At 40.5% G+C, this 13,151-nt stretch overlaps 1 protein-coding gene across 1 annotated transcript; it reads right to left on the reverse strand.

Annotated features, from left to right (window-relative positions):
- Positions 1–852: 852 nt before the first annotated feature.
- LOC118426504 (sodium-dependent lysophosphatidylcholine symporter 1-B-like) lies at positions 853–11,708 on the reverse strand. The gene is made up of 14 exons (XM_035835951.1): positions 11,508–11,708; positions 7,361–7,549; positions 6,889–7,010; positions 6,418–6,544; positions 5,917–5,995; positions 5,329–5,471; positions 4,717–4,807; positions 4,154–4,278; positions 3,662–3,745; positions 3,387–3,470; positions 3,161–3,276; positions 2,401–2,538; positions 1,488–1,661; positions 853–1,314 (listed from the first exon to the last, which is right to left on the reverse strand). Exons 2-14 carry the CDS (start codon positions 7,526–7,528, stop codon positions 1,035–1,037), a joined length of 1,731 nt encoding a protein of 576 aa, XP_035691844.1. The 5' UTR covers positions 7,529–7,549; positions 11,508–11,708; the 3' UTR covers positions 853–1,034.
- Positions 11,709–13,151: the final 1,443 nt, after the last annotated feature.

Below are 13,151 nucleotides of genomic sequence, written 5' to 3' on the forward strand. Positions count from 1 at the left end.
AAGGAAATAGTTCATGTTTGCTGGGGATGCTGAATCAAAGGTACAGCAGAATGATAAACGAACGCTTTACATAGAGATCAGAGGTACATTACATACAGATGAAATCAAGACAACCATACTTGGTCCTGCAAGCCAAATGATTCCCATAAACTTTACCAGGGCCTAGATGTTCATACAATCAGTTCAAAGTTAGCCACACAAATGATTCGCTCACGCAAAACATGAACGTTTTGAGCCCTTAAGAGTGCTTGGATCGCATTGCTTGACTGGTTGGACCGCCTACGCAATCCGGATGCCAGCCTTTAGTCTTATATTGTTTCACGAGTCAGCAAAAAGGCCTTAACGGCCTGTGATACACAGGATTTTCTGATTGACCCCCCTCTAGGTGATCCCCATGGTGATAACGGTTGCGTGGACCTTGCGTTCAACCTACAGGAAATTATATTCATGGGGTTAAAAGGTGGTGGTGCTACGTGCGCTGGAACACACGTCGCACAAAATGAGCACTTGCAATGAAGCAAGAGAGAGTGAGAGAGAACGAATATTGTGCCAAGTAGTTGTAGTAGTCCGTATGGCTTTCTTTTAACCGTTTCAGTTTCAGGCACCATATCTTTGTCACGCACACTTTTACAAAAATAACATACCTATACTAGGAAAATGACTACTACATGTACTAGCATTACCCAGTTGGAACGAAGTAGTTTTGTTCTGTATGCCTTTCTTTAAACCGGTTTCAGGAACCATATCTTTGTCACGCACACTTCTACAAAAGTAACATATCTGTACAAATGTACAAGGAAAACGACTACTACTAGTATTACCCAATGGAATTCACTGTTCCCTACTACAGGAGTCATGCTACAAAAGTTTAATCGTAACACAAATTTCTTCCTTCCCAAGAAAAAAACATTACTAGCATAACAAGGACGTTACACATAACGTCATTGCACCCGATACAAGTAAAACAATGCAAACATCGGAATGATTTGTTTTGCTTTATATAAAAAAAACACGAAATATCCGGTTTCTTTATGTTACAACGTTGTCTCCTTGCAGTTCTTTAGAAGAGTGAGATCTACGTCAGAAGCTAAGCCAAAGTCTGTCTCGTAGTCCGTGTCTCTTGCCGAGTCTTCCAGGTGAGATAGATCCACGTCCGAAGACAGGGCAAAGTCGCCGTCATAATCCGTATCCCTGACAGACTCGTCTATGTCGTCTATAATACTGTCTATCTGGAGAAGACGTTGCCTTTGCTGTTTCTCGCCGTTTGCAAGAAGATTGCCGTTCTTGAATTCTTCTTGATTTTTTGCTTTTTTCCTGCAGTTAGGAACAACATATCATTAATTAGCGAATATTGAGTAGTACAAAGTCCACATGATGCAGCAGGATTTACCAGAAATGTCAAAGATCACATTGACGGAAGAAAAAAATTGCATTTTCAAGGAATAAATCTCTGTATTGCATGTCTACAATACATCAGCTTCACTCACATCTCCTCCAGGGCCACCTTGTTTCTCTGTTGTCTCTCTGTCGTGATTGGATAACGCCAGAGGAAGACCAGACCAATCAGCGTGAGGCCCGTAGGGACGACGGACATGAGTAATCTCAACGTAAAGCCCACTTCGGCAGGCTGAACACAGTAGCCTGTTATGTAGCCGCCGATTCTGCAAAGACACGATAAAATAAAGATGGAGATAAAAAGATCTGACGTGTACATAGTCTCCATGAGTAGAAAAGACCAGAAGCTGAATTTATCTGATATCAGCTACTGTACTAACTATCAACTTTGTGTTTTGTTATATCATCCAATGTGTCAAAATTTGTGAAATGTCTTCATCCATTCATACAGGAATCATAACCCAAAACATTCTGCCAATTTCTACACAAGATGATACAGCCGTTTACGAATCAGATGTAAAATTGGAAAAGCTGTCATATATTACATGGGGTAGATATGTATGACTAGACTTCTTGGACTTGGAAAAGAACTTTCAACAGGACTTTGCCGACCACTCAACTGAGATGCATAAACATGTCATGGGCCGGGGAGGTAGTAAGGTGCCCAAGACAACCCACTGCGCCAGCTTTTCCTCTACACGGCCATGGCAGTTTCAACCTTTATCCTTTATCTAGTCATGTATAAAAAAACATCCTAGTCTTACATGTTGAAGTTCTTCAACTGTCTTACAACACAAATTTTGCTCACCTCGAATTTTCGGTCGCACCTACATCGACCTTCTTCATGAGTTATGATTCAATTACTCTGAGCACGTGATTTGGAGACACGTGACTCAACGTAAAGTAATGAATCATAGATGCAAAATTTGTGTTGTACGACAGTTGAAAAACTTCAATATGAATTATATCAACACAGATGAACTTTCGTGCTAATCCTAGTCTTACTTTAAGGCGATGGCGGTGAGTCCCAGCGCGACTGCAGCAGCTAGTCTGAAGGCGAACAGGCTCAGGCTGAAGAAGATGGTGTCCAGCTGCTTCCCCGTCTTCACTCGGTAGTCGTCAACCACGTCAGTCACCATCGTCCTGGACGGAACAAGGGTGGTTTAAAAAAATACACATGCGACGTGAGGATTACCAGGAAATCAATGATGATAAAACTTGGACCTTGTCGTTAAAGAAGGCAGTGATAATTTATAAACCCGCCTGGTAATTTAATTAGATATCACATAGGGCGTGTAGAGAAGTCAATAAAAGTGTCAAAGTTCATGTGAACGTCATAAATGTTTGTTTCATGATGTCATGTTAGCCATGAAGTCAGCCAAACTATGATCCGTTAGAAACAAGGTGGGTGAGTGGGAGATGGCAGACTTTATCCAGACCCTGACGAATAATATAGCATCAGTAAAGATGCATGGCAACACTACATACTGGAAATTGCAGACAAATGCACACTGACATACACAAACAGACAGATAAGCCCAATACAATAATTGGCATATATCAGCATAAATAGGCATTATGTAGTATCAGTACTAATATAGCATCAGTAAAGATATATGACAACGCTACATATTGCATTTTGTTAATAGCAGACGAATGCTATTTCTGGCACACACAGGCAGACAAGCCCAAAACAATAACTTGCATAAATTGAACTAATTTACATAAATGGGAAACACGATGTACTTGTAGGGAGAATACGTACCACGGGATGAATACCGGGGAAGCGCCAATGAATCCCAACAGAATGACCACGGGATAGGTCGCTGCTACACTCCGGGCGGGGAGGAACTGACACGCAATGTACAGTGGGATAGATACCTGGAAAAGGAGCAGATCACATATGTTATACTTATTGTTGTCATAATTTGAACAGTACTGTACAGAGGTGCGACGTAAAATGGAAGGAAGCAAAACGGAATTAAACTTACCAAAGAAGAAACCATAAACGTTTTTCTCTTTCCGAATTTTTCGACCAATACGTCTATAACAGGCATGAAGAAAACGACGGATATCTGAAATAAACAAGAGAATAGAATGTAAATGTGAACAAGGTAAACAGATAAGACAGTCATCAACTTCTCTAGAGAGGTGCTATATACTGTAATATATGGACAGGAAACGTATTATGTAGATTATTTACCACTGACGTTTTTTTTGTATTTCTTGACATCAAGCAGATGCTTCAGAATCTTTTCTTTCTTACCACAAAAACCAGTAGAACGTTCTGCACATGGTCCACCAGATCCAGTGAGTATTGCACGAATAAGGCTGACGTTCCCTCCAGAGTCTGAAAAATACAACAAATTTCTTCATATGTATGCAATTATTTATCTCAATTTGTTGAAATGTAGGAAAACGTTTACCGTACATATGATTACAACCAAATAATTGTGGCGCGCTTTTGATTCAGTGTTTAAGACATGTTATGTCAGACCAGTGACCTATAACCACCTAATAAACCACCGAGTGATGAGCGAAGCTGATATATGTTCACGTGTTTCGGGACCAGCAAAATATTCACGATGGTTTTATATGTGTGGTGTTTGCGGTGAGGTATCACTGTGGACTCAGCACACTTGCAATATATATACTCGTCTTCTGTTGCTTTCCCATGATTGTTTCAACAGTTAAAACACCACAAGCGCCTATTACCTACTTCTACTGCGAAATGAAGTCACACTATTCTTGTACTCACCAGCATGGCCATTTCAAAGCAGAAGGACACCACCAGGCAGTCTACATTAGGCCGGAATGTTATCGCTTCCTTCATGCTCTTCATGAAGGGTTCGTCAGGGGCGTCCGCGTGCTCCTGGACTATATCTACACAAGCATATATATGCATTTTGTGATGCAAAATTCCATTGAAATATCAAAGAAATGTGTTTTGACAGTTATAGATAGATATAGTTTAAAATACTGGTTCATCAAAACTTTGAGGAATGTTGCCGAACCACTTGCTAATTGCGCAGATGGCAATTGAGGAACCTTTAAATGATCCTGACGAAGACCTAGATTTTCTCTCGCATGACGTTGATTAACGATTCATCAGTATTGCAGCGATCATATTCTCTATCATTATCAACTTCTTTCTTGTCTAAGAATGGAACATCATACTACAGAATACGGTTACCAATTTTCATAAATTCATTGCGTAAATATTTTAGTATTTTAGTAGGACATATTCTGATACTTTTTTTAAAGTTATCACAGCAAAGTTATTATTGATTGCCGATTTTTCAAGTTCAAAGTCCTACATACCTTTTCTCTCTCTGACTCCAAACACCACAGCGGCCGTGGCCAGTATTGCAACTCCACAGAGCGAACCTGCCGCTACCAGATAGCCCGTCTCCTGTGGAGGAAAACAGAGGCTGTCTCAATAGCAGATCTAGAATCTCTACAAAAATGATTCGTACGGACCCTCTCATATCCCACTCAGACAGGCATCTTTGGGCGTTTTCACGGATCCCTTCGCATACTGGTAGGCACAGGGCACTATGAGAAGCACGACCACTTGAGAAACAACATCATTTCTATGACATCGTCAACTCGTATGCGGCACATGTGGTCCGCTCGACGATGTGAAAGGCCCATAGTGCACCGCTGCATCTCCCAACATTCAAAAGGACCGGTGAAAACATCATGCAACATCAGCTGCATGGGATCCGCACCCTCACACTCAGGGTTGAAAATCGCGGCAAAGCCTAACGATATCACCCCTGACAATTCAGCCACAGAATACGGGTATTAGGGGCGTGGCTTCTAACCAACTGTCAGCCCATCGAAGAGATGGCTTTTTGTTGTCGAAAGCTCGGAAAGGCGCCCGAAGATCGTTGATAATGTGACAGGGGTATTATGACATCATTAACTTACCGCCTTCTCTAGTGAGTGTGACGTGACGGTACTGTTGCCGTTAGTGATGTTCTTACACTGCTCCAGCCTGGGGTCAAACGCTGCCACTATCTGTCCATGGATGGCCACACCCGCTACTATGGCAACCATCTCAAACAGTGATCCTGTACAATCACAAAAATGCCATCTTAGTAAAAGTCAATGTAGAATGCAGAAAATGCAGTAATACAAGACTGCGATTTACTCTCATGATAGACACATACTAGCTATGATCCCTCATTTTGTACACCTTCATTATGCGTCCAGTGGACAAAATTCAAAACAAAAGCCTTATCTTGTATACCGGCCATACAGATACAAAACGTTAGGGTTTTTTTTCCACAAATGTTCACGTGTGTCATTTTTAAAGTATATATCTGCATCTACAGATTGTCATCTAGACTACAATTAAGGTACAATGTTGACTAGCATTTCAATAGATATGTTTGACATACTTAATGTATATCATACATGTATGTGTTGATAGAGCAAAGGCATTACTGTAGTTTTGTAGAGAGAGAATGGGAGAAAGACAGACAGACAGACAGACAGACGGACAGAAAGACTTACTGAAAAGCGTGGCTGCGTCTCTTTCTTTCGGGTCCTCACTCATGTACATGGCCAAGGTCCGGTACGGAACGTTATGCGACTACAGGCAAAACATATACAAAATAGTTTCACAATATACGGAAGGAAAAATAATTGAAAGAATGATAGGAACTCTGGACAAATGTATCCCAACATTCTATCTTAATCTTCATATTTGCAGAGTTATTTCTTATCTCATAGCTTGTCTATTCATGTATCTATTCATAAAAGAAAACTCAATTTCACCAGTTGGTTGCTTTTCAATGAGGTCATGCGTGATAGAAGAAGCATGGTCAAACATATTATGCACACATACATGAGTCAATTTCACATCGTATTCCCAAATTGCAAGACAAATAAGGGTTAGAATTACTGGATATCACTTCCATTTCGAAAACAAGAAAATAGAAAAATGTTAATGTTACAGTTTTGCCTTCAAATATCTGGTTGAAGATAACACCAAAGATGGATCACGTGACTTACCGTTTGAAGTAGCACCATGGCCAGGTACAGGACAAAGTAGTACGCAACTTTTCCGTTCGTCCCTAAATCCGGCACGTACCACAACAGGAAGTACACGGGAACGAGAAGGATGCCCGCTCCCAGGACCCTGTGTACGAGTCGTGACCAAATATGGTACGTGTTATTTTCAGCAATGACCATTGAATGTATTTGATTTCTAGGTTTTACATATTCTTTAGATTTCATGTTTGTATTTGATATTGTATTTCATATTCTATGTATTTCATATTAGTCACAGAAAGGACCCAATATGTTGAAATTCGGTTTCATGACATTTGATTATCATCTATCTTTTATCTATTACAAAGTGCTCCAATGACTGTTTTCAGCAAAGGTTACTATTCATATCTTTTCCTATGAAAATGCGTTAAACTGTGGCTAATCCAGAGTGAGTGGTTAAAATGTGGAGATTGGAGAAAAATAAAACATTACCAGGGCATCATCCGTCCCCATCTTGTGTTGGTCTTGTCGATAAGTTTCGCGACAATCAGGTTGGCGATGACGTCCCAAAACCTACTGGTGAAAACAATAGCCGATACAAAGAGTGGTGGAATCTAGAGAAGAAAAAAAAGGTGAGTCATTATTCGCTTAAAAGTGCAACAGAAGCTACTGTCGTTCCGTGCCTTTTATTACATATGAATAGTACTGATACAGAGCGCTACCATCATCTGGAAAGATGGAAGGATGCCTACTAGTACTAGTCAGATCGTCAGCCAATCAGATACTCTCGTGTTGTTGGAGGGAAAGTTACTAGCCAATTACATCGCCGCTAACGGTCAAGGTGCAACATGATTGGCTGGTATTTTGATGTTGGCTTACGGAATAGTCCTAGGATCCTAAGGACTAAGGACCCCAAAGTTATTATACACCGGTAACATCCATCTTTCCTATACACAACTCTTACCTGAGCCACTTCCACCAAGAAGACGTTACAGTAGATGCCTAACACGTCAATCATCATCGGACCCGTGAGCATGCCCACTCCGTAACACAGCTTCTCCCGCAAGGTCAACTTCGGTTTGACCTCTGCGTCATCATCAGGTGTCATGGCGGACTTCTCATCGGCCGCCATCTTGTTTCCCTTTCAAGTAGACTGTAAACAAACAAAGTAAATTCATGTTTATCATATCGAATCGCATCGTGACTTTTATAAGAACTGACCCCCTACACATTCTACGGTTATACTAGTTGTTTGTGTCGGTAACAATAGGTACTTTTGATAGAGTCGGAGAAAAAGTTCCTTTATATATACAGTTTCTGGTGATTGAACGAAGCAAATCAATCAATGTAAAAGATAATAATTATTCAAAGTTGGTTCTGCAGCACTTTGCCATAAAGTATGATGGTGTGACTGATCTACAATGTATACAGGTGTTAAACAGGTGTTCGGATTTGTCATGCATACATCTTTTGTTTCCCCTACACGGTTGATTGACGTTTTTAGCGTCTGTCATTCGTGCGTGTAATTATGCGATTTGTGCATTCAGTCCATACCTCGTGCGACTTGTCTGTCCTCTTATGGCGGTTACAGGGAATAGAGACCAATCAATGTGACGACCATATCGTTTGTAGATATAAGATATAAGACGGAAAACAATAATATTGTATTGTTTCCTAAAATATCCAAGTTCATATGAAATAGTTTATAATATTTCTCATTGCAAGAACATTTGTCTTGAACATTTCTCATAAACTGTTCGTTTGAGTACCACCAAGCTCTTTATATCATTCTTCCCTGACCCAAAATGTCTAGCAAAAGAAATGTTCTTCTTTCGGTTTCTCCCTGCAGTTCATTAGATTTTGATGATATGTTTATACCCAGATATAAAATAATTTTGAGTCTAACTATCTAAGAAACACGAATGTTTTTCTTATCCAACTTTGTGACATCAAATCAGATTGGACCAGCAGATTAATCTGTCCAAGAACACTTCTGTAATGTCCATGATCTGTTGCACATCTGGAGAAAACTTTTTAACTTGGGATAAAAAGTGCCGGCGAAGGAAGCGCACGTGTTTGCCAAGGCCATCAAATATTTGCAGATGTTAAATAACGGCGATTCAGCAGCGGCAGCCACCGTGAACATCAGACTTCAAGCAGATGTTCGGCTCCGGCTGTTTTTTAAATATTCATTTAGGTGTTTTGGTAGGCTTTCTATTTGTACCATTTTCTTAATCTCCAATTAGATCCTACGGTAGCATACGATAATAACAAAAGCTGGCAGAGGAGCGAAGCCGGCTTAGGGGTGTGTTTCATTACAAGGTAAATGAACACATTTTGGCTGACTACACTCCTTGGCCAGGTACTATTTTATGCCATTGTCATGGATCTGCTTGGAGATTACCGTTCTTTATCCTGTACCGTTCGCGGCCAGACGAGACATGACGAGAACCCGATAGCCCGATAAAATTAAAGCCCGATAAAAACGGAAAAAAAAAACGCGTCAAAAACACCCAGAGAGTACATTGTACATAAGGCGATATTCTGGAGAGTTTTTGAAAGGGGTACGTAAAATAATCCTAGATTAAGTCAAACATGCCTAAAATATCTCTCCCATAGCCTTACATTTACCATCATGTATGTCCTGGGAAAATTGATATTGTGCTTCCAATTACGGATATGAAAAAATGGCAGGTATGTACTTGGTATTCATTCTTTTATGAAGATACTCATTCTTTCATTCTTTTCCCGATCCGAGCTTAAATGCAGTTTAGCCATGCAAAACTATAATACATCAGGATACCGGTAATTTCAATGTCATATTTTGATAGTAGATCTACAGATATTAAAGCAATGCACAAGGTCAACACGAAGGGGATCATAGGTTTGATCTTTATGTTTTAGAACGCTGCTACGCCACCAACGTACGAACCTGAGGCCGGTGAGATACCCCCTTCACGCACAGCCAATCCTCGAAAACTTCATAAAAAACGACATGCAAATATGGGATGAGAAGCAAAGAGGAATGGTCAAGATCGATTTTTTTTCTACAAGTTGCCTTAAACATGGCCACTGGTCAAATCTTGCATGACCTAGACCTTTCCGGAGTTTGACTTGTAAGTTGCAGACGACCTTTTGGTCGTAAAGCTCCAGGCTATACATACTCCTGTTTGAAGTTTAGGGGAAGGTCGTATCATCTTAATGGATGAAGTGGCTGAAAGTATTGCCCTAACCTTAGAAGGTGGCTCAATAGAGCTACGTACTACGTAGCTTAGAGTGAAGACCCTGCTTTTGAAACATCGCCCTATGAATGTCAAACGAGCAATTTCTCATCTATATATAGCAGATAGAAAAGTTTCAGTCATTCTATCTATGTTACTGTAGTCGTAAGTTCTTCGAATAAACGAGCATTACTGCGTTCATTGCTTCCTTATGCCTTAATTATTGTTGATAATGCAATATATCGTGTACAGCTCTCTGGCAATAAACTTTATCCACTTTTAACATTCTATAAAACTTTACGCAACACTTCTTGTGCACCAGAAATGTGCAGAGCATGTTGGCAAATGATTCCACCACATTTTCGCCACTCAGACAGATGGACCTCGCCAGCAGAGGTTGACCCCCAAAATCGCTAGTGCTGGCAGTTTTTGTTTGTTTGTTCTTTCGCTGGGTCGGTCAGATGACCAAAAACACAGCATTTTCCCCTTTGCTTATAAGCGACTCTCCAGCTTCGAAGGAGTGCTTTCGTAATAACGAGTGCTTTTGTCTGAAAAGCTGTGAGATAAAACCCACAGCTTCGCAGCAGCTATCCTTTGCGACAGAAGAAACCTTCAAGTCACCACCTTAAAGGCGCCTGCAAACATGCCCGCTAAGGACATAGAAGGGGAATAAATCCTTTCAAAAGAAATTGGATTTAAGACACTGTTTTTGTCTGCGATGAAATGTCACCCGCTCTATTGACTTTTACAGAGATTAGACATAATACTTGATTGTACAACCCCGCAGATATCATATTTACATTGTTGATAAACACAATATAAAATGTTTATAAACACACACATATAAACGCATTGATGTGGTTCATGCGATAGATGAGGCCATACTAATATTGTCGTATGTGTGAATGGATTTAGGATACAATATTTCAATGTCTCTCAGATGTTTTGCCATTGCTTGCAATTGAGAAAGGGCGCCATTTTTCAGACAAAACATTGACAACGCAAAGTTGAATCCTGGGGCAGCGTTAATCCCCTTATCACCAGGATGCCATAAACAAACAGCAATAGTAAACAAAAAGTAACATGTAAACATTTACTTGGCACTCTATCCAACACTTGATAATTAGTTCATAACTACTTAGCGCTACCATTCCTTAGAGGCGATAAATCAAACTATAACGACATGTACCATTTTGGTTTTAAAAACTGAATTAAGAATAAACAAAGTTTTTAGTCGTCTTCTGTAGTTGTAGTACTACGCTATGTTGTTTTTAGTCTGAAAACAAAGTTTCTATTTCAATCGTCTACTGTATTTGTAGTACAACGCTTTACTATTTTTTGACTGCAGCCAGTTCAGAAGTACGTACGAATGGTGTATAGAACGTATAGCTAGCCTGTAGTTAGTACTATAGTGTACTGTTGTACTAGTAAGGGCACCAGACAGTCCTTGAGGCTGTTTATATTTGTACAAATCCAAAAGGCTTGGAAGGGACACCCCAGTGCCCTCCCTCTGATCATACCGTCCAACCGGCTGAGCTATTTCTAATCTGTTATACACACATGACTGCTTTACACACAACACCCTGCCATATGACGCAACTCCCTTCTTTTTCTTACCAACAAGCGCTTCTTTAGAGTGAATTCAGCAAAAACCAAGTCTATGCCCCCATAAGTGATCAACAGTGATCTCACCCGTTTATTCTTGTTCCTGTATTTAAAGCAGACAGCAGACAAATTGCGCTGATAAGGATATAGCTCCTGCACACACACACATGCGGAAATATATTCAGTAGTACCACAAATATTCTGCAGTTCCAAACATAGCCGCACAGATCCAATGATTTGGACTCAACCTACACACATGGATATCACAATAGCACCATGCCTTACCTTGTATTTTATGGTATATCCCGACGGTCGCGGTACAGAGGTGTACTTGTCCAGAGCGAGTCGTAACCCCTGGGGTTGGATGTGGGTAATTTGCATAGACTAACCTGTCGGCAACCGACCGAGCGGCTCGAGACATGACCTTTGACATACAGACTGGTTGTAGTCTCCTCTCCTGGATTCAAAGGGTTTGCTTGGCTGAAAGTGAGTCAGCCAGTTAGTCAGTACCATAGCTTAAGTGAGTAAGGCCAGGAATAAACATGGAGCGATTAACACTGTCTGAACAAAAAAAAACGGATATTGATATTGTATTTTGTGCCTATTCTGTGCGATCATAAATAAGCACTGCATAATGCCAGTAGTAAACTGATCCCTAGAAAAAATATTTGCTTTTCGGTTAACACTATCGGATACACGAAGTTATGATCTCTCTCTCCGAACTGAAATGCTATAAACGTTGCCAGAAGGATTTCAAATTTCCTTCAATTTTTTTCTCGTTCAAGTTTGAGTAAGGACAACAAGTTTTGATGTAACGTTACGTCTGACGCATCGAGTTCAACACTCTTTAATCATTTTTAACCTCCTTGCTTCAATACATAACTACACATATGTGAGCTTTGATATCTTTACTATAAATTCGTTTTTCCATGGTTGAAGATGATAAATTTTTGTTCAATATATTAGTATTGGGCATAAAATATAGTGGGTTCTCCTTTGTCGACAGGCCAGCTTGATAATGCAAATTGGGTCGCTATCGAGTTTCGGAGGCACAGAGAGGGCATGAGAATCAGCTGTTCGGTAGCATGCGGGAGTCCTATTTTAGACGGATGTCGTCAGCTGAGCGCGAACGTCCGTTCATCACGCCACGTAATTTGACACGTTGCAGTTTTGAGGTATTCCGCAAGGGGGCAGGAGTCAAGGACGGTCGCTGTGGGTGTCAATCAGACGATGGTGGTGAAAGGTTCGCGATAAATTTGGCATGTCACAGAGGCCCATAGCACTAGTTCTGTAACGATCCCGACATTCGCTTCGCAGCTTACTGCCGCAGTGCTTGGGGATAGTATTAGCTCAGTATTGGACTGTGTGAGCTATACATAAATCTGAAGAAAATTAAAAATGGCAACAATACTCATTTAGAAGGGTCCATTCCAAGTGACTGAGAGGGGTTTCAGTTAACATTTGAAGTAAGTTTGAATTATTTTGAATTGAATAAGTATAATATGAATTTTTTAGGGGGGAGGCGGGCGAAAACTGATGCGGCCGTGGATGTCATCCATATAACTGGATCAACATGGCCTAAGTTTTAGAAAGGAAAATAACAGTTTCTTCCACTGGTTAAGGTGCACTGACCGATGCCCAAACGGTGATTATAGATGACCTACATCTGTAAGGTGTGTTGTCTGCGTACAGACTTAACGTTGTGCGTACCTTAGCTGTGTGTAGACAACGTGAGGTGAGTACCATTTTCCAGATAATGACTAAAAGTTTTGGTTATAATCGTCGCTATTTTGTGAAAACACCTACAGGTGGCCAGGATTTTCGCAGAGTCCTTTACCAAAACGTTACCTAGGAATACATGTAGGATGCCCATGTACATACATGTAAATAACGACCATAATTCCTTGGCTACGACTCCTTTGTATCAGG

Source organism: Branchiostoma floridae, chromosome 11 (assembly GCF_000003815.2).
Source record: "Branchiostoma floridae strain S238N-H82 chromosome 11, Bfl_VNyyK, whole genome shotgun sequence".
In the NCBI taxonomy this organism is placed as follows: Eukaryota; Metazoa; Chordata; class Leptocardii; order Amphioxiformes; family Branchiostomatidae; genus Branchiostoma; species Branchiostoma floridae.